This window comes from Urocitellus parryii, chromosome 5 (genome assembly GCF_045843805.1).
Source record: "Urocitellus parryii isolate mUroPar1 chromosome 5, mUroPar1.hap1, whole genome shotgun sequence".
In the NCBI taxonomy this organism is placed as follows: Eukaryota; Metazoa; Chordata; class Mammalia; order Rodentia; family Sciuridae; genus Urocitellus; species Urocitellus parryii.
In genome coordinates this window covers 46,623,469-46,648,624 of record NC_135535.1, presented here as the reverse complement: position 1 = coordinate 46,648,624, position 25,156 = coordinate 46,623,469, and the positions used below count along the sequence as shown (strand labels likewise).

Below are 25,156 nucleotides of genomic sequence, written 5' to 3'. Positions count from 1 at the left end.
GCTCTTTTTGGATGTAGTCTGAGTCTGTCTTTATATATTCATGTATATATTTTCAAGTTGCATTTATAAAGTGTCCTAGTTTTATATCCCTAACAATTTAAAAAGCTCCAGGCTTTTCTTCTCATTTTTTCTTTTCTTATATCAGTGTCCACTCTTTACCTGTCTTTTCTGAAATTGTTGATTAGATTATCTAAAGTTTGGTGCTTGGCAGTTTTTTTTCCCTGTTAGTATTCTAGTTTACTGCATTTAGCTTTAAATACTATTTTTAAATGTTAAGAATACCATAATTTAGGAATTCATAACTAGTCCAAACTAAATAACGAGGGGGGAGCATACTGGGAAAATTCAGCCAATTTAGTGCTTTCATTTTGCTCTCCCGCATAATTCTCTCTCCGCCACTTTCAGAGGCCAGCTCTTTTTGTGGAGTCACGCTGGTAGAGAGGATTAGTATAAGCTATCTTTCTGTGTGCTTTAGAATATGCTGCTTAGTTCTTGTAGAATCAGGGTTTGGAAGATAAAATGTCTTGATTAAAGGTTTTAAATCTGTGTTCAAAAAAGGTTTAGGAGAGATTGCTTTTGGTATATACATTTACCATTCTTGGTACAATCTCGATTTGTGCTGCTTCTTGTCCTTATAATATGATGTGAGAGTTAAGAGAAGGTTGTCAGTTAACAAGGTAGGTATAAGCCCTTGATAAGTCATTTGTTTGAAATTGACAAATTGTGCATAGAAACAATTCTAAAATGTTTTATATCTAGTTGAAGAGAAACTATGAAGTATAAAGTATTTAATTATTAGAAAATATAATAAATTATTTAATTTTAACTAGTTTTTTTTTTTGTGTGTGGGGTGGGGGGCGTGTACTGGGGATTGAACTCAGGGGCACACGGCTACTGAGGCACATTCCCCAGCCCTGCTTTGTGTGTATGTGTGTGTGTGTGTGTGTGTGTATTTTTTTTTTAATTTAGAGATAGGATCTCACTGAACTCCTTAGCAGCCTCGATTTTGCTGAGACTGACTTTGAGCTCTCAATCCTCCTTCCTCGGCCTCCCAAGCCACAGGGATTGTGGGTGTAGTCACCTTTTACTCAAGAGTATTGGCTTAATTTTAACCAGTTCTAAAATCTCCATTTAACACATCAACTTTAATGTATAGCTAGTAATTCAATGTAGTATTGACATATTCCCTTTGAAATCAGTAGAATTTGAGTTCTAGGTACCAAACTTTATTCTTTTTTCGAGAGAAAAATGTGAATACCATACCTTTTTATTTGCCACATTTGATCATTTAAATTGACTCCTCTTCTAAAGTATATCCTTTACCTAGCCACTTCTTACCACTTCTACTGCTGCCTCTATAATATAAGTCATCTTCATCCTCCTAGCCCATTTTCCTGCTTATAGTCTTTTCCCTCCTTAGTCCATTCCTCATGGTGTAAATAGAGTCATTTTTTAAAAACATACTCCCAATTATGTCAGTTTTAAAAAACCAGCCTCCAGATATCTCTTCTTATTTCTCGTCTCACACAGTAAAATCCAAAGTTCCCCAGACCTGCAAGGAACTAAACGAACTGCTTCTTAACCTGTACCTCTGACTTAATTTCCTACCATTCACCATTACTAAATTCATGCTGTTTGAGTCATATACTAAGGGTCTTGCTGTTACCTTCTGAACTGAATATTCTTCAGGTATTTTCCTTGTAGTTCCTTTAGTTCTCTGCTTGTTTTCTTTCCAGCTCCACCATCCCTGGCTATTGTAAAATATCTTCCTACTCTTTTCCAAAAAAATCATTCTATGTAAAGGACAGCTCTTTAAAATTAAATTATAACTTTATCAAAACTTGTCACTTTTATTTTTTTCTTCTAATTTTGCTATAGATCAGAAATCTTTGTCTTATCCCAGAACCCATCTCTGGTCTGAACCTCACATTTGGGAAGCATTCTATTCTTATCTCTCATTTTGCTGAAGAAATATAAAAATAATCATCATTCTCACTGATACGTAAATTCTGTATTGAAGCACACAAAACAGAAATGAGTTTCTGCATTTTACCTCTCTTGTTCCCTCCTTTCTTCTTCTCCTGCTTTTTTTTCCTTTTCTCCTGCCTCCCCTCAGTGCTTAAAAAGTCCAATATTACTGAAAGAGGAACATTTCTGAATTTTCCTTTGAGACATTGCATCTTACACAATTTTAAGCATAAAGTTTTTCATTCTATATAGTTACTTTCAATTTTGGCATTCTAAGATTCTATAATTGTTTTTAATAATAAAGTTATGCAAATGTTGTCAAAAGAAGAATATACTTTGTATCCATTTGAACAAATTTATGTGTGTAAAATTTGATGAGATATGCTCTAGTATTCACCTACAATTTTATTGTATTATGTATATTTAGAGCTCAGTAGTAAAGGTCCTATAAAGAGAATCAAATGTATTCTTGGTGTTTGCAAAACAAACTCTTAAAATTTCATGTATGTTGAGTATTAATTTGTAAACTATAGCATTATTTTTTGTTTTTGCTACTGTTTCTTTTTTGAATTAAACTCACTAAAGAGCCCTTTTTGCGCCACCTCCCGACCCCCCAGTACTTAGGAGGTTTAATAGCCATGTGGGATTCTAGTTTGGAATGATCTTCAGAATTATATATCATGAGAGTCACGAGAGTCCTCTGCCAAATATTAAGTACCTATGTTCTAATGAGTTAATAGATTCTTAAAAATATCTGTATTTCACACCTAAAAAGATTAACAGTCCCCGTATAGCAAAGTAATGGTTAAATTGTCCTTAGACTGCTATTCATCTGTACCCCAGTAGCTTTTTCTGAGACACCTTTAGGAAGGGTTCCTACAAATTTAATAGAGGACTTGAAATATAAAGAAATTATTTGATAGCATGGATGCTTTCACCAAAGTTGCACATAAAATTTGGTCTTTAGTCTGTAGCATGTCAGTTCACCATGTCTACTGGTAAATAATAGTGACTAGAGTGTTTCATTTTGAAATAAGACAAAGGAATTTTTGTTTGTGTCTTTATTTGCAATTGAAGAAGGTACTCTTATCCATAATGAGTGTTTAAGTCATACCAAATTTGAGGTGAGATTCCCTTCAAATTTGTACTTTTGAAAAGATGTAGTCACCTTTTATTCAAGTCTTTACAATTTTTCTTCATCACTGACATTTCACCTTACTCTGAACTTCAAAGTACTATCAGGGAGAAGACATATTGACCTGAAAATAATTTACTTAAGTTGGTTGCTAGTTTTGGAAACTTTATAGAGGTCACCTTAAAAATAACCAAATAAATAAAAATTAGCACGGATTTTAGTAATTTTGGTGTGGACTCAAAGTTGCTAGTGTTGGATATGGTAATGATTTTAAAAAACAAGAATAAATAGTAAAAAAAGATAAAAATTTATACCAGTATGATGAAGGAAAAATTGCCTGCTTATAGGTGGGTACTTGTGACTCAAGATAAAATTCTAGTGTATCACTACATGCTGATTCAAAAAATGCTATCTCAAATTTTGATTGTAAGGAAAGATAATATGCTCTGGAAGACATAATTTTAGAAGTAGATAATAACAAGACACTAATGTTAAAAGATGCATGTGAAGATTGTGAGTGATGGAATTTAAACTTTTAAAAAGAATCTATGGGAAATTATATTTGGGGTTATTTTTCAAGAGTGATATTAAGTTCCTTAAAAGTAAGCAAAACTCTTGCATGTGACAGGCTTTAAGATTCATCTTTAACATTGGGGACCTAAAACTAATTGTCTAATAATGTGTTGGTATAGTCGGATTTTATCATGAGCCCATTTAGCCCTTAGTTGTTCTACTTCAGAATCTCAATAGTATTCTCTTAATTTGGAAGGTAAAGCTGTGGACACTTTTCAAAATACTATTCTTGATAAAAGTAATATTTTTGTTTAGGTGACAAACAGCATGTTTGGTGCTTCAAGAAAGAAGTTTGTAGAGGGGGTCGACAGTGACTACCATGACGAAAACATGTACTACGGCCAGTCTTCTATGTTCCCACATCGGTCAGAAAAAGATGTAAGTTCATTGTTTGCATGTATTTACTCACCATTGTCTGTTTCTGGGTTCCTGCAAAGCAACATGTAAACATGGGTTCTGTGTGGTTGAGTGTTAGGCACAGTGCTAGGCTTTGGAGATACAAAGACAAGTAACTTTGATTCTAACCCAGAAACATATTGCCCTATGATTCTTACCTTGGGACATGATAGTAGTGTGGTAGGAAGTATTCAAAGACTTAGTGTAAACATTGTATGTATGACTTTTAGATCATCTGTTTTTTTGTTTAACATGGGAAGTAACTTTTATATTAAAACTAATGGACACATGGAGAACAGATTTGCATAGATTTGAAGATAAAATGGCAAGCATAAAATGAACAATTTTCTGGCTTTAGGCTTATACCTTAAATAGAGAGTATTTTTTTCTCTCTTCATCCTTGGGGATAAAAATGTTTGACACACTGCATTCAGGATATAGTAGATGAGATAGAGACATAATCCCATTATGGGGTTTAGAATACAGTGAAATCATAATTAGCAAATAGGTAAAATTTTTAAAGATAAATTTTTGAATTATATTAGGTCATTTTAAGTTATAATTTAATCCTATGTCATACTAGTTGCAGTCGTCTTATATTTTTTACCTATCCAATCCTTTTCCTCTTTCAAAACTTTACATATTTGATGTTCCTAATTTTCTTTCCATATAACAGTCTCCTCTATTAACCTAATGAGATTTTTACTAGTTTAAAGCACTTATAATGTTCTAAGGTATGTAACAGTGATGCTCATTTTCTTTAAAATCTATTACTAGTAAATAACTATTTATCATTTTAGAATTTCACAAATTAGCTTGACCTAGGTTTCAGATAGGATTTTAGTTTTTTGTTTTTTTTTAAATTCCATTTTTTTAAATTGTCATTTTGGAAACTGATCAATTGATTTATTAGGACTCTTCAAATTATGTGTTTGGTGGCTTGGTTAATGATTAGTGTGCACTTTAATAGCTTATGGAAGAATGTCATCTAATATTCTGCTTGCTGTTTTCTAACTCTAGTTATTTATTATTTGATGTAAATTATATTTGAATTATTATTTACACATGTCTATGTTTAAATGTTGAGTTTGTAGATTAAAATTGGGGATGTATATTTGATAGGATTGCAGAAACTGTAAAGCTATGACTTGTGTATTATTGTGATGATTTAGTGAGATTTAAGTTTGATAGAAAAATGGTAGTAAAATTCTACAGATTAAAAAGCATTTATTTTAAATTAGGAAGATATGAAGCTTTCAAACAGAAATCTAAAATAGAGCATGTGTAGAAGGTAAATTTCAGAGAAATGCCTGTCTTCTAGAAAGCAGAAACACTGCATTTGTGTGAATTCTAAAATCAGAGTTAGTACATGCACTCACATTTATACTCAAATATTTTGGTTATCATTTCAATCTAGTTGATTTTCACAGAAGTTACTCATCCTGGTTTACTGTATGAAACTTGATTTTTAACCTTATTAATAAGGTACTATGACATACCAATTAACAACTTGGATTCTAAAGCAATACACACGTGTTTGATTCCTGATTGCCTGTTAACAAGAATTTCTTCGAGCATCAGTTTCTTCATCTATAAAGTGGTAATAACAACATAGTAGCTACTTCATAAATTGCTGCTGATACTGTTAACTTTTTTTCTTATTGTTAAAGACAGGGAAACTACAAATTTGTAAAAGTACAGATGAGGAGAAGAATAAAATTAAAATTACTCATTCTTACCAGGAATAATTTCTAGAATTTTGATTTTATACTTCAAATATATTCATTAAAAATTTTATAGTTTTTAAAATTTCTAGAACATACTGACATTTTCCACCAGAAATTTTGTACTTATTTTTACTCTCATTACCACTGTTCATTCCTTTAATACAACTATTACCTTTTTTTTGCTAATAGAGAAAATAAGTTTGTTTTAATGTAGATTAATGTCACTAATTTTACGCACAAACACACATAAACACATGGTTGTCTTTTTCTTATAGTTATTGGCCATTTATATTTCTTTGTGTGGGTTATCTATCATTTCCTATTTCGCTGTTGATAATGAGTCTTGTTATTACTTTCCACATATTAGGGTTAATAACCTCTTGTCATTTGATACAAAAATATTTTTCTGTATTTTTCACCTTTAATTTAGTTTATGGTATTTATAATATTCAGATATTTTTCATTTGATTTCAACGTGATCCCTCAATCTTTTTTGCTCATTTTCTTCTTTTAAATTAAATTTTTGTTTTAACAGATACATGGATAAAATCAGATTAAACGTGTCTCCTCAAATATTTCTGTTTCTTTATGGGATCATAGGATTTTCTAAAACTGTTTCTGTTTTCAAAATATTTAGAAAGACTTTTACTAATAGCTTTTTCTAGTAATTTAAAAACATTCTTCACCTACGGCTTATGTCCATTAGAAATATATTTTGGTTTAATAAAATATTTTGGTTTAAGGACTGTATTGTAAGGTTCCAAACATTTGTTCCTTAGTGAAGTTATCCAGTTGTCTCAGCACTATTTATGCTTTATATCATGGGACAGAAAACTTTTACTTACAGTACCACATAGAAAGAGCTTTGTGAATTAAGGGACAAAATCAAAGGTATTATATAATCATTTATAATGTAAAACCCATTCTTAGTTTATACATCCTACAAAAACTGTCCGTGTACTGATTTGGCTCACAGGTAGTAATCTGTCCACTCCTGAACCTTTCACTTATGACTAATTAAAATATTCCCTTTAATATATTAGTGTCTTATGTGTTCTTGGGTCTTTTTTAAACCCTTGGTCTATTTATCATACTGATTCCATGTCTGAGCTACTATTCCAATTGCTGTAGCTTCAGCTTTAAAGACTATTTTAACATTAGGTAAAGCCTTATACATCCCTTTTTTCCATAAAAATGTTTTGACTACTACACATAAATGCCAATGTTTACCTTCCTTAGAAGGATCTCTCCTTTTAATCCTATTCTTTTTGGCTTTTAAAAAGTAGGCTTTGGGGCTCAATTGGTAGAGTGCTTGCCTCTTGTGCACAAGGCTCTGGGTTCAATCCACAGAACCACCAAAGGGGGAAAAAAAAAATAGGCTGTTATAGTTGCCATTTTCATTGCATCTTTCAGATTGACTTTTACTAATCTGTAAAAAATATTTATTTCATAATCAACTACCTTACAAAACTCTTTTACTAGTTGTTTTTTTTTTTTTTTAAGCTATTGGGAATGTAGGACTTGGAAGTCCCTACTATATAAGTTTCTATCTCGGCTTCATGATTTACTGGCTGTGTTTAGTAGTGCAAGTTACTCGATTTCTGTTTTATCTGTCTTCTCATTTCTACAATCAGAACAATAGTAGGTGACTCATGGGTAGTTGTAAGGACTGAATGGATAATTATATGTAAAACTTTAAGATGAAGAAATAATTAATATTGCTCTTAATATGATTATTAATAACATTTCGTTTGATTTTCTAGGTAAAGTATCTGCAAATAATGATTATTTTCATTCTTTATAAAAGCTTATAAAGAAAAATATTTTAACATACCAAATAAATTGGACAATTTTATTTATTAGTTTTTCTTTTTGTAAGTAAAAAGTATTTTTAATTGTAATTTGTGATAAAGGAAAACTGCTTAGTGGTTGAGTGAATCTTGAAGCCAGTTTAATGAGATGTTAATAATAGACTTTATGTGTGAATTTTTTGAATGGGCTGAAGCAGTGATTTGAGTTAATATTTCTTTAAGTAGAACTCATTCAATAAATATCTTATTCTGATGTCTGCAGAAGTGATTAAAATCAGTATCTTAAATGTCACTGAACTATACACTTAAAAATGTTTAGTACTTAAAAATCAAAATTTCTGATTTACCCTGTTCATATAGCATAAAAGCTAACTATTGCTGCTTCATCTGAATGACTGTAGAGGAATTTAGGAAAGTATTCTCTCTGATATTGTGTGCTAGTTAAATTGGTAAGTAATATTTTTAGAGCTCCTCCTTATTATCAAAGACCTTTTATGAGGTGCCTGTACATTTATGTGACTTTATATAGAATGCTCTATTTGATATTTTGAAATATGAAAGTGATGTTATACATAATACAGATGTTGTTACAATAGTTTAACCAGATTAAGTTAATCATAGGCATATATGAGCATATTTTCCTTGTTATAGTTATTGTCTTTTTGGAATCTTTATAAAAATAAAATCCAACCAACTTGTAGAATTTTAAAAATATATATATTTGCAATTTTACTGCTTACACATTTTTTCTAGTTTATGAATCTTTGTATAACATTACACATTTCGATGATTCTTAAGCATAACCATTTGAGAAGCACAAACTTGTGGGAATCTCTTTTGTTTTAATGAATGGTGAAAAGACAAATGAGATGTGACACATATTCCTTACTTTTAAAAAACTCTTAAAACTAGAAGGAGTAGACTGTGTACTAATTCTGCCAAATGATTTTGAATTCATACCTAGCTTTCATTGTTAACCTATAACAGTTATAACAACAAAGGTTTCTCTCATGCCAATTATAATGAATAGTTTGTTAAAATCTAGTATAAAATCTAGTATAAGCATACCTTTTGTCACTCATTATCATCATCCTCATGATTAGTGTTTGTGTATAGGAGTTAGGCTGATTAAATCTTTACCTATAGGAGATCTTCTTGTCAACTTATTTTCCCCCAGAATTTCCTGAGGCTTTTTTTCTTATATTACATCCAACTCCTTTACTAGAATTATCATACCCAAGAAGCCTTCCCTTGACTTCCCTTTTCATAGATGGCATTGTATATACTATAATCACTATCCTCTAATTTCTTTTTGCATTAAAAATAAAAAATCAGAGCAGGGTCTAGGCGTGTAGCTCAGTAAGCACTTACCTAGCAGGCTCAAGGCCCAAGGCCCTGGGTTCAAACTCGTGTGTGTGTGTGTGTGTGTGTGTGTGTGTGTGTGTGTGTGTTTTATGTGTGTGTTTGTGTGTGTGTGTGTGTGAGAGAGAGAGAGAGAGAGAGAGAGAGAGAAAGATAGAGAGACACAGGGAGAGATAAGATACATCAAGTATCACTACCTGAAAGTACATGTTTATTGTCCTGTTTACTAAATTTTAAGCTTACCAGTGACAGAGACTTCAATTACTGCCATGTACTTAGAATCTATAATATTTAGGAAATAGAAGACTCTCAGTGTTAAAGAGAAGAAGGGAATGGATAATGAAAAGTAGCAGTTACCATTTGCAGATGGGATTATGAAAAAAATCTCAAAAATCATCTTGTAAACTTTTAAAAGAAAGTATGAATTATTTGTAAATGTCAGATTTTTATATGGCAATGATGATCTCATAAAAGTTAAGTGTAATTAATAGCCAGCATTTTTTTTAGAGTATGCTCGAAAAAAATTGGAATTAAATATTAAATCATTTGAGGGGAACTTCCAAAACCCATTAAACTCATTGACATTCACATACTCTTTAGACTCATTATTTTAAAGATAAAACCCTGATAAAATATATGCAATTAGTGCAGATACAATTTCAGTGTGTCTACAAAACAATCACAAAAAAAAAAAAAGCTCGGTTGTGTGTGTTATCATCCTCATCATTCTTACCATCTAAACAGTAAGCATTATCTATGATACAGTTGAGTGTGCTTTATCCAGAGTGCTTCAGATTAGAAAATTTTCAGATTTCAAATTAACTTGCCTAGACTTTGGTTAAATATCCCTAGTTCAAATGCATGAAATCTGTAATGATTCAAAATTAAAAATCTTTGAGGGTTTTTTGTTTGTTTGTTTGTTTTTGGAAATTTGACATAATAACACTAAGTCTATACTAGTGAGGATTTCTTTTCAAAAAAATTTTTTTGAAGTGAAAGACTAAGCCAGCATTTTTGAGAGAACATTGAGGCGACTACTTTGGAAGTGTAATTAATAGACTTTGTTAAAAACAATGTATTTTAAATGCCTTTAAAATGTAAATATTTAAACCAATTATTTGCCTTTCCATAAAACTGTATTTTGGTTCTAGCCTGGAATTCAGGCAATATAATAAAAAGATGTTCATAGCATATTTTTTTAGTAAAAAGTTTTATTATTAAATGTTTAATACTAAGGAATTTATTACATTGATGATTTAACTATTTTTACAAATATTCTTTATATGTAAACATAGAAGTATTTTAAGGAAAATTTCTTGAACTGTCTAGTAAACTCATTATATCTAATTCATAAGCTGTCAGGTTCTGTACCTAAGTATTTTTTTCCTGACTCTAACCCTCTCTTGCTCCTTTCTTCTTTTTGATGTGTTATCTTCTCAGTCTTTCTTTCTATGCCTGTTTGCTAGATTTAATTTTTAAAATGATCTATTTTTAAAATGTTTGAAATCTAGCCAGGTGTGTAGTAAGTGACTCATGCCTGTAATCCCAGCGGCTTGGGAGGCTGAGACAGGAGATTCATGAGTTCAAAGCCAGCCTCAGCAAAAAGCAAGGTACTAAATAACTCAGTGAGACTTTGTCTCTAAATAAAATGCAAAATTGAGCTGAGGATGTGGCTCAGTGGTTGAGTGTCCCTGAGTTCAGTCCCCAGTACCAAAAAAAAAAAACCAATTTGAATTCTTTCTAGATGTAGGATTCTGTATGCATATACCCTTGTTTTGTTTCTTTGTGTGAGTGTGTGTGTGTGTGTGTGTGTGTAAATAAGATGTAGTTAAAAAAAATCAAATCATTTTTTTTATGGAGTGACAACATAATTATAGGGATTTGTTATCACCATACATTTAACTGTATCATACAATGAATTTTTAAAAGATTATTTGAAAAATTATTTCATTTTTAAATTTTTTGTTGTCAGGGAATTTTTATTTAACAAAATTTTGTTGTGATTTGAAGCCCAAAGGATATAATTTCTTGACCAAATTTATTTAGTGTTTCTTAAAATAGGTTTTATGGTTGGAGGTAAATTTGTCAGAGAGAGGGAGTAATTTTTGAGAAGTGGTCACTGTTAGGAAGAATAAGGGAGGTAGAAGACTTAAAACTTTGTTGCTATGGAGATCTGGTAGGAACCAAATTTGCCTGTTACTAAGTTTTTACAATTAATTTTTAAACAAAAATTGAAACTATTTGGTCATGAATGTCAGAGTTCTATCTATTAATAATGCAAATAATTTTTAAATGTAATTCTGTTTTATTGATTTCATATGTTAAAAGATAAAGGAGTTCTTTGGATCAGGAAAATAAGTAATTAGAATCACATTATATTAGTTCTTTTTGTTTCTCGGTTTACATTATTTTCATTGCAGTGTATATTATAGATTACTTGAGATTTATGGAAGATGTATAATTATTATGATAGTTTTAGACTGAGAACACAATAACAACTTGTTGGTTTCATCATTCTAGTGATTATGTGACATTTACTCTTCTGTTTACCTTTAGCTTCTCTTAAAAAAACACAAGTTCTGCATCTTCTTTTATCTGAAATTTGTGAAGATAAACTGCTTAGTTTAGCTCCTTGGCCGAAAAGCTATATAAATTTAGGGTGTTATTTAATAAATTTCCCAGTCTGATGCTCCTCTGAGAAACAATGTCTTGCACTGAGAGGAAGATTAGATTATTAGCAGCTGCTGCTACAATTATTGAGCACTTACAGTGTGTGCTGTATTTTATCTCATTTAATCTACACTCAACTCTATGAGATCTTACAGGAAGGAAACTGAGCTTCAGCTGTTTCATAGGTTAAGTGTCAGAACCAGGATTCAAACCCCAACTCCAACTCTAACTCTGGGCTTTCTCTGTTTATGCTGCATTAGCTATTGTAATGTCTCTTGTCCTAAGGTTTTGTATTTTTGTCAGAAATTCACCTTTTATCATTAAATTTCAACATTTAAAAATAAATATAATTTTTCTGATGTCTGTTAACAGTAATCGTTGCTCTGTCAGAGTACATTTCTTGTGCATTTTTGTTGCTTTCATCAATAGCATTCCTATTCTGTTCACATTGTTTGATTCCTCCATTTTTAACACTGATTTATTTCATGAAATAAACTTTCAGCATCTAAAAATATATACTATTAGGAATAGATTTTATGATTTTGCATTTTTGACACATTATAAGGCACTAATTTTAACATCTGTACAGCTAATCATCACTTATTTTATGTGGAAGTGTTGAAGGTTATAAACTCTTTAAATTACTTTCATATTCCTGGAATGTACTGTTTATAAACCTTCATGTAGTAGAATAAAGAAAATGATATTTAATATTATGCACTACAGTAAATGGGTCACCCTACTACTCTTGATCTCAAGTAACTGAACCACAACTACTCTACCTTCATGTTGCGCCTTACTCCTTACCTCTGTCCTTCCATGCCGAGAGGGCTGATCTCTTGGCACACTTTTAACACATTTGTGCATCTGTAATCTTCATGAGAAAGAAGACTAAATGTTCTTTAAAGTTTAAGTATTCAGTAGGCATAAACTTTTGAAAGCAGTAATGTTTTAAGTTGTTCATTTGAAAATGTTCACTTTATGTATTATAAGTCATGCATTTTCTTTTTTTTTTGCATCTTCCAAGCTATCACTCCAACAGACATTTATTCAACTAAAACAAAACATCTTTAAAAATATTTTAACAATGTACAAATACATTCACAACATAATCTGCTGATTAAAAGATTCCAACAAAGTTTCCAGTACCGACAACAGAATTTACAAATCCCTACAATAATTTGTAGATTGGTTTAGTTTACAGTTAACTATATTTCCTTGTTTAAGAAATATTATTAATACAAATGTATGATTTACAATATCCCCCTTATAGCAAGAAAAAATAGATTCATAAAATAAAATGTCGCTAGGCATTTATTACGCCAAATATTTAAATGATTATTCTTACTATGACGTAAGAATAATATTAATTTAGTACTAAAAGATTTTATTAGTCCAAAGATCACCAAAGAATTTCCAGGAAGTTCCAAAATAAAAATCTGACTATCCTTTCCATGAAATAAATAGAATAGCAGCAATCCCTGGGTATCCCTTAAACATAAACTATAAAGACTCCATTTATTATTTAGGCCTTAAGTATAAAAATAAAAGAAAATCTTAGAAACTAGTTAACACTACCAGCCTGAATTTGGTTTTCACTTGTGCATGTCTAAGGTAAGCAATTTCAACATGAAGTATATATATATATATTTTTTTTATTGGTTGTTCAAAACCTTACAAGGCTCTTGACATATCATATTTCAGACATTAGTTTCAAGTGAGTTATGAACTCCCATTTTTACCCCAAATACAGATTGCAGAATCACATCAGTTACACATTCACCTTTTTACATAATGCCCTATTAGTAACTGTTGTATTCTGCTACCTTTCCTAGAGTCATGCATTTTCATCGTTGTATTTGGAACCTAATAGTTGATAATGATAACAAAGGCATAATTTTTAAGCATTTTATATATATCTTTTTCCTGTGTCACCAACTAAAGCTTTGCTATGTATTATGTGTCTCCTTTGAGTCTTGTTCTTGCATTTGGAAGTGAGTCTTTAACGTGCTTAATACTTCTAGTTAATATTATGATAATAATTATAACACCTAAGAATAATTTGATCTCACATTTTGATCTATTTGGTTATTAAAAATATATAGTTTGCATGATAGTGTAATTGTCTAGGTTGTACAGCCTCTGGATTTGAAAAGAAATATTTATAAGGTTTGATACTTTAATAGAAAATTGATTCCTGTATTATAAATAGTGCTGTTTTTGGAATGGTATGTAATTCAGCCCTGCCCCTGGAAAGTCTGATGTGCATTACCAGTTTACAACTACTATTGCATAAAAAGTTTTGTGAGCTAATCTAGAATAATTAAAACAGCTTAAGTATTTTGATATGAAAATAACATGAACTGTGTATTATAAACTTCATTGTTTAAATGTGTTTTCTTTGGGTTTTCTTAACTGTGGTCAATGTCATCATAATTTTCCTTCCCTGGAAACCACAGCACAGCAGTCCCTGTAGATAGTTCTCTCTTTTTTTTTGAGTCTCCTCTCACCACCTTTTTAGGATGTAAAAAGTACCATTAATTCTGCTGTCTGAATATTTTGTTTGTAGTCCTACTCTGCTGTTCTAGTTTGATATCTCACTGTTTCCATTTCTGTTTCTGTTCTAGGATTTATCTTCCCAAAGTTCACTTTGATCATGTAATTTCCTTGCTTAATATTATTTTTCTCTTTATTGTCATCCTTAGTAACCATCTTTGTATAACATTTATGAAGACTGTTTGCACTCTGATCCCAATTTTCTTGTATTTTTCCCATTCTTATATTCCCCATTTGGATGAGCCTTGTCTCCTTTTCTAATTATCCTGTTATCCAGCCATCACTATTTCTTATTGTTTTCTCACTGACCTTATTCTCACTGCATATCCTTGGCCTGGTAGGCCCCTCATCTGTACCCTCATCAAATGTTATCCCCTATAGAGTTTTACTGATATATCACTCTTGTGCAGAATTACCTTCTCCAGTGATTCTTTATACTTCTTGATAGCATTGCCACACATGCCTTAGAATATAATTGTGTAACTCATTCTTTTTCCCCACTGGATTATAAACCTTTTGATTGCATAGCCCATACCTTATTTAATGAAAGTGTTTTGATGGTTGTCTAATATGAAACAGGAAATACATAAACACACTTACATATGTACATTTTTATTTACTCAGCTTAAGTATCTATATATAGTATTACTACATTGCTGTGTCTGTGAAGAAATGTAAAGATGAATGTTTCATATGCTATACCTTCATTTATATTCTACTAGGAAAAAAAGATATTGGTGCAATAAATACATTGTATAAGTACCATGAAAGTCATATCATTTACCAATAAATTATATAAATCATATACCATGTCTTTGTTTTTGTATACTTTTTACTTGTTTTTTTGCTCTTGTATCTTCTCTCCACTTTTATGACTTCATGTGTAGTTGTTCAGTTTTTCTCCCAATTTGATACACATAATTTAATTGTATGTAAAAACCAGGGAGTATTCTTAAAACGTAGAAAACTTTTCTATTTAGAATTCATTTAATATTATCTAGGAATCAAGTCATCTCACTTATAAATTTATAAAACTGATTTTTTTTTTGAGATGTTATCCTTGTGTTTTTGTTAGATATGTTAGCTTTTTTTTAGGGAAGCAGTAATGCTCTTTTAGGTTAGTATAATTTTTAGAAAATTTGTATTAAAAATTATTTCCATTTGCTGTTTGATTTATCTAGTTATTATCTCTTAAGAAACATGATTACATATTTATGTTTTGTTGAAGAATGAGAAATGTGTGTTAGACTGATTTTTATGGTGTGATATACAAGGTTTGTAAAATATAAATGCAATGCTTTGTGCTCTTTCTTTATGCTCTAATGTAATTAATTTGTTTCTAGATGCTGGCATCACCATCTACATCAGGTCAGCTGTCTCAGTTTGGGGCAAGTTTATACGGGCAACAAAGTAAGAATTTTGTATTTATTCTGGGATACTTTATTTAAAGAGAAAAATAAATAACTACTACATAAAAAACAATGGATGCTGCCCTTTGGGGTTTATTGTAGGGCTTAGCAGGAAAAATTCTTAATTTTCAGAATTTTCTTTATTTTACTATATAGTAAAACCTCATTATTTCAGGCCTCATTCTAAATTGGTTATTACTTATGTATATCATAGATTGAAATTTATTTTGATATCTTTTGTATCTAGATGTTCCTTTGTAAAGTATTGTTGGAATTTTGGGTAAACAAAAGTAGATATTCTATTTTTCAATTAGAGGAAGTTAAAAGATTTTTCTTTTCTTTTCTTTTTTTTTTTTTTTTTTTTTGGTTTGGTTGGTTTGATAAGATTGTTTCATTTGTGTTTTTTGGCCTGTCATTGTAAACCTATTTCTTAGCAGCAGTGTATGATTTTTTTTGTTTGTTTGTTTTGGTTTAGCAGTATTTCTTCTTTTGCTTTAGATCCCTCTGGTTATAGAATCTAGATTTTTTGACTCACATTTTTTTCATTATATAAGATTCTTCTTTTTAGAAGTATTTAATACTTTAAAAGCGCTTAGCATAGTGCCTGGCGCATAGTAAGTGCTCAATAAATTCTAGCTATTACTATCACAAAATTTTTATAAAACTCCAAATTATAAAATATCTTCATATTTTTGCAAATCAATTTTTTAGAATGTTACATAGTAATAAGATTTTATCATCTCTAGTATCAAAGATCTGTTGATTTCTCATTTCTGTTAATAGCATCTCTGTTAATGAAAGGGGGAGGGAGTTAAAAGTGTTATAAATTCTCATCAAAGATCATAGAATAATTGAGTAACTGGAGTAGACATCTAGTGACTACTTTAACCCGCTTCAGATAAAAATTAATTGTTTAATTTGGAGCTCTTCTGGTATAACGGGAAGCAACATTTTGATTGGTATCAGAATAGCTCATTATATCACTTTGCCCTTCACATTGATTTTAGTTTAGTAGAAGGATAAAACTTATTTTGTATACAAGGTTATTTCCATCTATTTTTCTATCTTTTGTGTCTTTCCTCTTTTGCTCTGAAATACAATTTTGCTAGTACAGGAGTAATAAATAAAATTTATTCTTTATATGTATTTTAGCAGTTTTCCTGTAATTAAACAAAAACATTTACAAAACTTTTTATTACCTAAAAAACATGTGGCTTATTTATCCACAAATGTTTAGCCTAGGTGTTGAGGAAATATTATTAGCAAGTAATGTGTTGTCTTTAGCGTGTGCTTTTACCCTTCTTGTAAGGCTTACACTAGAAATATGTAGCTATTTTTAGACTATCTTTTATTTAGAGCAACTGCAAAGACCTAATTTTTCTTTTGAAAGTCCAGGGTAGATATAGAATGGAGAAACATTTATAAGTGAGAAGCTGAGGTGATTATAATGGCAGTGATTAACTGTCTGGATTTTTAAAAATCTTAAGTTTTTTTAATGTATAAATGTGTAATTATAATTGGGCTAAGGTACAGGATAAATTTGGTTTGAAATACAGTAATATCATTGGTATGATGGACATTGACATTCAAATTTAAGTTATCATTGTGTTTCTTGCTAATAATATACAGAGAATAATTAGTGGACAAATTTACTTTTCTTAGAAAATGTGTTTTAAAAGAAACCATATATGGTAGGTATTCTCTGTTGGACTGTAATTATATTGAATGGCTATATTCTTATAATATCTGTGAAGCAATTTGAATACGTAGTTTACTTTTTTAAACTGACATTTCAGGTATTAACCTACTGAAAAATTGAACCTTAGATTAATAGGAACTGAACTGTTTTGATTCAGGATACAGTTATTTTCCAGGCTACACCTTTAGAAGCTGTAACTAGTGAAAAAATGATAGCATGGGTTGCCAGTTTCTTTTAGGTTCAGAGACTCTAGAGAGCCAAATGGATCATATAACTGGCAGGTAATATGAACACCCACATCGTCAGACAGGAGAACACAAGCTACCATGTTGGACTTGGAGGTCAGAGTTTTAATAGTTTTAACTAAGTCAGAATGGTAAAATTTGAAGGATGGAGAGATTGGAATGTAAGTGGGATAGATTAGAAATGTAACTCTCAGGGCAACTTATTGTATTTGCACATTGAGATTGGTGTAACTCAAAGCTCTTTTTCTCAACTGCCATTGAATTCCATCATTAGCTCTATTCATATTGGCAAAGTTCAATAGGGATTTGTGCCATTCAAATATGAGGTTGGCTAGTAATCTGTTGTTCTTGATATTAGAATAATTAAGAGATGGGAGAAGTGGAAAAGAAAGAACACCTTCTCTAGAACTAAGACTTATAATAAATTTAAAATAAGAAAGTGAGTTCCTTTTGGAATGGGTATACAACTATTGAAGCCTACATTTTGCCAGATTTGAGTAGAAGGATTGTGTAACACATTAGGTACACTGAAAATACTGGTTTGTATAATCTTAGATCCTAGTGGGTATGATTGTATCCAAATGTGTAAGTGACTTAGCATTCAAGGGTTTGTGTACCAGGTGATAACTGTAGAAACCAGTAACATAGTGTTAAGTTGCATAATGTTCTCTACTTGTATTCTTTGAGTTTATACATAAGATTTGAGCTCTGCCTTATAGACCCCTGTGCTCTCCAAACTGTCTACTAGATTAGAATGAATAGGGACAAGGAATTCATTTCTCCTGAATGTTAATTAAGTACATTGAAATTGTAGTGGTTTAGTTGATGTTTTCTTATTTATGAATAGGATTTAGAACAGTGTAGGAATAGAGAAAAAGGAAACTACCATTTATTGAACGCTTCCTTATGTGTGTATTGTCTTATAGTCACCCGAGGTAACTAGCTATCTAGATGAATTCATTATCTGCATTTGTATCTGAATCCTGAAAAGGACCCAGACCTTTAATAATTGTGAGAAGAAATACATCTTTCCTTCTCGAATCTGGACTCTTGGGTTGGGAGTGGTGGCATAATTTCATGCTTCCAACAGACATCCTTTTGACCTTTCTTTTTTTTAAGAACTCCTTTGTGAAGGCTCCTTGCTTTATGGAGAACCAGAGCACAAGTGGAGTGGCTCAAAAGTGATGCTGCTAACAATGTAAAATAAATAAATGACAATTTTTGGTTGCTTTAGGACTTTGTAGGACACTTTAACAAACATTTAATACTTAGTAATTTGTATTGAATGCTCTGGGAAGCCTTGCTTTCAAGTACATGTTATAGTAAGGAGGTATGACATGTATATATAAAATATTTAATAACAGCCTATGAGGCTAGGTTGTAATGCAAGGTATGGACAATATTTTAGAGTTTGGGGTGAAAAGCACAGTAAGCTACAGTGTTAGAGGAAAACTCCAAAACAGGCAGGAATTGAGTTTGACAGATACTTACTGAGTCCTATTATACATATTATACTGTAGATGGGTATAGAAGAGACCACTATTTCACACCATCACTGTACAATGTACATACAACTGTGGTGTTACTGCATTTACTTTTGCATGTCTGTGTTGCCTTCCTGTCCTTTGTACTTTGTACATGACAGGCACTCAGTAAATATTTGTTGAATGCATGATGAGCGATACATGGTTTCCACATATAATCTTAAAAGTATAGGTACATAGATGGTTTCACTACAGAATGGAATAAGAAGTTAGGAGTTTTCTGGATATTTCAAAAGCAGGAGTAATCATCTGTCTTTGACAATGATCAAGAAAGGATTTACACACGAGGTCATGTTTGAAATTGACGTTGAGGAGACTCTAATTGTTTTAGCAGTGGGAACAATATCCGTAGCAGGGGATAGATTTTGGAATGGTCCACTTTATGAAGGCAAGGGAAACCTAGTAGGCTGTTAAATTGATTTCTACCAAGAAGTACAATCTTCACTTTTCTGTGAGATTCATTCAAGATCTTTGCTACTTTCCAAATTCAAGAGCATGGCTATAGTATAAAATGTTTTGCCACATAAAACATTTATTTTCTGTTGAAAACCGTCATTCCACTACATGATACCATTTTATCTTCACCATAGGAACACTTGTTGACTTTGTTTCCAGAGGTTTATTTACCAAAATAAAAGCACAGAAACAGAGCTAATATTTATTGGTTATTTAATGTGTATCAAATGCAAATTTAAGTGCTTTATAAAAATTTATATAGGTTAATTTATTAAATCTTCATAGTTCCTTGACAGGTTAAGGAACCGGCCCAAAGTTATATAGATAATAAGCAGTAGAGCTAGAATTGCATTACTTTTAAAGTAACTCTGTGAATATGAGTTGAGAACAGTAAATTCTTTGAAACCTGTAAGCTATATACTGCTTCCTATCATGATCCTAGAAGGCCATTTGTACATAGTAGAAATTACTAGTGTTAAATCCACAGATGCCAACAGCCTACTGAACCTTCTACTGAAGATAGTGTGATAGGATTTATTCATTAATCATGTATTATTATAACTACTCTGAGTATGATATTATTCTAAGAACTTACCAAGAATTTGGCAAATAACAAAGTTCCTGTTTTCATAGTGCTTACGTTTTAATGGAGACAGATGATAAACATGCAGGCAACTAAGTCAATTGTGTTACTCTGGTAGTAAATACCATAACAACTAAGTCAGGTTTATGGGGTAAGTGGATAGAAGTAATTTGTTGCATTCAAATACATCTCTGAGAAGGTACTATTTGAGTGGAAACCTGAAAGTTGGTGATAGGTAGTCCTTGGAACAATTTAAATGAGAACCTTTCAGATACAGGCAACAGCAAACATGATAATTCTAAGAATATAAAAATGGCCAGGCATGGTGTTGCACACCTGTAATCTCAGCAACTCAGGAGTCTGAGGTAGGAGGATTACAAATTCAAAGCCAGCCTCATCAACTTAGCAAGGCCCTAATCAACTTAGCAATATCCTATCTCAAAGTAAAAAATATAAAGAAAAAGTACTGGGAATGTGGCTCAATGATTAAGAACTCTTGGGTTCAGTTCCTGGTACCAAAACAAAAAGGAATGTAAGACTGAATTTAATGTATAAAGGAAGAGTGAGAGGGCCAGTGTAATGAATTAAGAGAGAAAAATCAATGAATTAACAGGTTTCAGATCATAGAAAGTCTTATAAAGAATTTGGAAGTTGGTAAAGAAGTTTAATGGCAAAGATTTTAATATGCAGTTTCATTCTTAATATCTCTTTTCTGTACAGAAAGTGTGCTTGATGGGGAAGAAACAGGCTGCTACTGTACTACAGTAATCTGGGCAAGAAGGGGTAACTTGGACTAGGGATAGAGGTGTTGAGAACTGGTCAGACTTGAGATATTTTGAGGATCAAGCATAATTTCTATAGTTTGAGACCTGAATTACTTTGTAAATGTGTTTAAATTTATAAGGGAAATTTAGATTGAGAAGAAGTGCAGAATATACTTGAAAGATTGCTGTTTCACGGGTAAAGATTCTGTAGAACGGTTAAACCTTTTTATTATTTAATTAAATGACCATCTCCTGTAGGAACCCTCTTCTGATCTGACCCACTCTATCCCTGAATCTGAGTTAGCAGTCCCTCCTACATGTACTCAAACACACTAAACAAACTAAAACACCTGAGTAATAGCACTTATATATTTATTTTTAAATAGGCCTTTGTATCTCTGCAGAACAAGAGAAGGGAAAGTAATCTTGGTGGGAAAATGATAATGAATGGTAAAGGTATAGGGACAGTATTGAAGAGGAGAATTAGGCAAAGGAGAAAGATTATAAATCAAATCTGTAGTATGTAAATAGCAGAATGTTAAGATTAAAGAAAAAATATTTTGGTTCTGAGAGAATTTTAACTGTGATTGGACTTAATTGTATGGAATAATTGTTTTCAACCATGGCTGCACTTAGAAACACTTGAGTTTTTTAAAATCTTACTGCCCATGAATTATCCAGACTCAAACCAAATCATAATTTTGTAGAGATGGGACCTAGACATGGAAATTCCTGGGTAATGGAAAAATTAGCAAGTGCTATAAAAAGTGGAAAGTGATATTGATTGTAAAAGGGCATTGAAATACAAGTCAAAAAACTGAGCATTCTTTTTATACCTTATTGCTTGGGCAAGTAACTTAATGCCTGGTTTGAGTTCATTATCTGTAATTTGGTTGTTTGTACTCTGAAGTCTATTTTATTACTAAATCCGTTGAATTTAATGAAGGAAATTACAAAATTGAAATACTTTTATGGAGAAGATTAATCAGCTAAGTGCAGGAGAGGTTGGAGTTAAGAAGACATTGAGAGAAAGCACTATTTTGGGGTTGGTGGCCTTTTTTAATGTCAAGCTTTAATGCCTTTTTTAATATCAAGCTTCCTACAGAAACACTGAGTTTCTGTAGGAAGCTTGATACTTTGAGAATGGAAAGGGGGACACTTTACACTTTCTTTTTTCAGGGATTCCGTCCCCCTCCCCCCCCCAAAAGATTCAGGAGCATTCATTTAAGTAAGAATCTTCAGGGATTTGGTGGCTATGATTGAACTGTTTTTATTGTAACTTCTATTATATATATTGTTTATCTCTAGCAAAAGATTGAATTCAGGATGGCACGTCTTGCCATAAGTATAAAAAGATACACTATTAATCAGTTGTTACAACAGAAATAATTCATTAGGTCATATTCTTTAGGGTTTCTGAAAAATGACCAATAAGAAATTCAATTAATTCTTTGCTTAGCACCTGGCCAAATAAGAGGTAGGAATATACTTGGATATGTTCCCATAGTCCTTTAAGAGAAAAAGATCAATGTAGTATTATAACCATTTAAATGATTTTTTTGTTTTTTCTTTTATTCCTTATCATAAATTAAAAATGGAGAGGATAAATACCTTCCCTGTAGGTTGTTAAAAAGAAGGACAAGAGGACTGAGGATATGGCTCAGTGGTTAAGTACCCCTGGGTTCAATCCCTGGTACCAAAAAAAAGAAGATGATGGAGGAAAAGAGATGAAGTAGTAGTATGTAGTATGTTTGGTTATGAAGTGCTCCATAAATTTTTATTTTACTGTCCTCCCACTTACTTATGTATGATCATGGGTGTGTGTGTGTGTGTTTCCTGTTGTAGTTGTGCTTTCCCCCCCCCCCCCCCCGGTATCAGTGTTTCTTTCTTTATTTTAGTTTTCGGCAGACACAACATCTTTGTATGTGGTGCGGGTCGCACACATGCCAGGCGAGCGCCCTACCGCTTGAGCCACATCCCCAGCCCTGTTGTAGTTGTTTTAACCTACAGTCCAATCTCTTGAATTCTTTTTTTTATCTTTTGTTAGCCTGTATTCTTGGGCTAATATTTTGGAAATGATTTTGTGTTAATTATTCTAGTAAAAGATGAAATTTTCCCCTACTTTCAGCCTACCCACTGCTGATAGTTTGACTCAGGTAACTCAAATTTAATGACTTAGTATATTTTATTGCCTAAATATAAATCATTGTATGTTCATTAGTCAGTGCTATTAATACTTTATTGTACAACACAATTTTAAGTTAAATTTAAAATAACCCCATTACTAAATATTCAGGAATTAATGATCCAGTTTGTAATGATCTTTTTATATCTAGTTCAATAAAACTAAACTAAGACCTTTGAATTTATCTATTAACTTTTTATGAAGAACATGAATTTCGAGGTCTGAAATGAAACAATAATATTTATTTTCTTTATTTCATAGTCTTCCTTCCTTCTAAGCACTGTGAATTCAAGCATGCCAATTAATTAAATTGTGTATTTTCCTTTTTCAGAAGTATCTTTGCTAATATTGATAATCTCTAAAATATTTCTGAATATGTGTAAACAGAGTTAAAGAGGATGAATTTCCATGAGTCATTTGTAGAGTTTCTTGTATGTTATAAAGGGTCCAAACATTTACTAGCTTTTTGGAAAGTGTTTTAATGATGAGTGGGTGGAAAAGAGTGAAAAGGGAAAGGAAAACTTGAAAAAACGGGCAGGTATTAAGATGAGAAAGCAAATGAAGGGAAGATATCAAGAGATGGAAATTTGGAACAAGTTTTGAGGTAGAAGAAGTAGATCAGTGTTAAATTAGAGTTGTCTTCAGCACTCAATAGTGTTGCCATTAACTATGGGAAACATCCTCCTATAGGAAATTTGCAGCTATGGCTGACTACAGGACAGCCTGTTTGGGGAATAGGATTTAAGGTCCCTTAGGTAGGAGCCTTTTCTTTCTATTTCACTGCTATATCACCTGAAGCTAATGCAGTAGTCACTCAGAAATGTTTGTTTGAATGAGTGATGGGAAAATGTGATTTTGGTTATCTGTTATGGGAGCACCTAGGGGGCCGGGAGGAAAACTGATATGCTTGAGGAGAGAGGGAAATGACCAATTTCTTTTGAAGAGATCTTAAGTTAGCTGATTTTTTAATCTCTTGTACTTCCTTATTTTGTCCCATATTCAGAGAAAGTGGCTATAGCTAATGGGATCCTCATGTTAACAAAATTTAAGAGTAAACAAAATAAATGCAGTGACCAAGTCAGTTCCCTTTATGTGTCTGGGAAAGTGACACATTGTCATGCCAATAAATTTTATAAAGATGTTTGAAAGAAAATATTCATGGTATATAGAGAACTGTATTTATTTGGAGGTCATAGTTTTTAAAATCGTCAGGTCTTTGAAAGTTTTAGATCCAAATTAGACCAGTAAGGTGTGTGTGTGGGGGGGGGGGGTGTCTAGCACTAACATCATCTACTTACTAATTGGCTCTTCCTCTGTCTTATTACTTTCACTTAACTTCCAACTTACAATACATTTAGTTGATCAATGTGCCATTCCTCAGCAGACTAGAAACAGAAAACATTAAAAATTATGGGTAAGGATGATGAAGGAAAGGAAACATTTTCAGGCAGAATGACAACACAAATGACAGCTGTACATCTTTACTTTGAGGAATAAAAGGGTAAAAAATAAACATATACATATAACATTAGCTATCCATGATAATTACTCTGTTCTTTAAGAAAATAACTTACAATTTCATGTTATCTGACTAAAAGTCAATAAATGTCAATACATTTTTAAAACAAATTTGTCCAAATTGGTTAATTTTTTTTAAAAAAATATATTTTATATCTCAATGGTAAAACTCTTACTAATCTTAAAAATAACACATATGGAACATAACCATCCCTACATCTGACCCGAGGAGGACTAGATGAACAAAATCATTATACTTTGAAATATTTTTAAACGTCTTAAATTTTTTGTTGCTATGTCTTTATCAGGTTTTTTTTTTTAAAACAGTTGGCATTTTATGTTGGGTTTGTAACAATTGTAATACTGAGAGAGAGAGATGTATAATAGTAAAGAAATTTCTCAAATACATTTTAAAAGTATCATATAAAAATTAAACCTACTTCTGCAAAGGGGGTGGTGGAGGTCTTTCTGTGTACATCAGTTGTGAATTTAAACAGAAACACAAAAGATTGCAAAATTTCTTAAAGGTATATTTGTACAAATTTTGCAAATTTG

General features: G+C 31.6%; 1 protein-coding gene across 8 annotated transcripts in view; it reads left to right on the top strand.

Moving 5' to 3' along the window:
* The window catches only part of Cnot2 (CCR4-NOT transcription complex subunit 2), a 102,165-nt gene that overhangs the window by 52,603 nt on the left and 24,406 nt on the right, over positions 1–25,156 (top strand). For 7 of the 8 annotated variants that reach the window (XM_026386631.2, XM_026386627.2, XM_077798607.1 and 4 more), the window contains 2 exons: positions 3,932–4,054; positions 15,542–15,608. In XM_026386631.2, coding sequence (XP_026242416.2) covers positions 3,932–4,054; positions 15,542–15,608 — 190 coding nt within the window. Of the gene's footprint in view, positions 1–3,931; positions 4,055–15,541; positions 15,609–25,156 lie in introns of those variants that run through there. The other variant, XM_026386634.2, reaches the window with a different exon arrangement.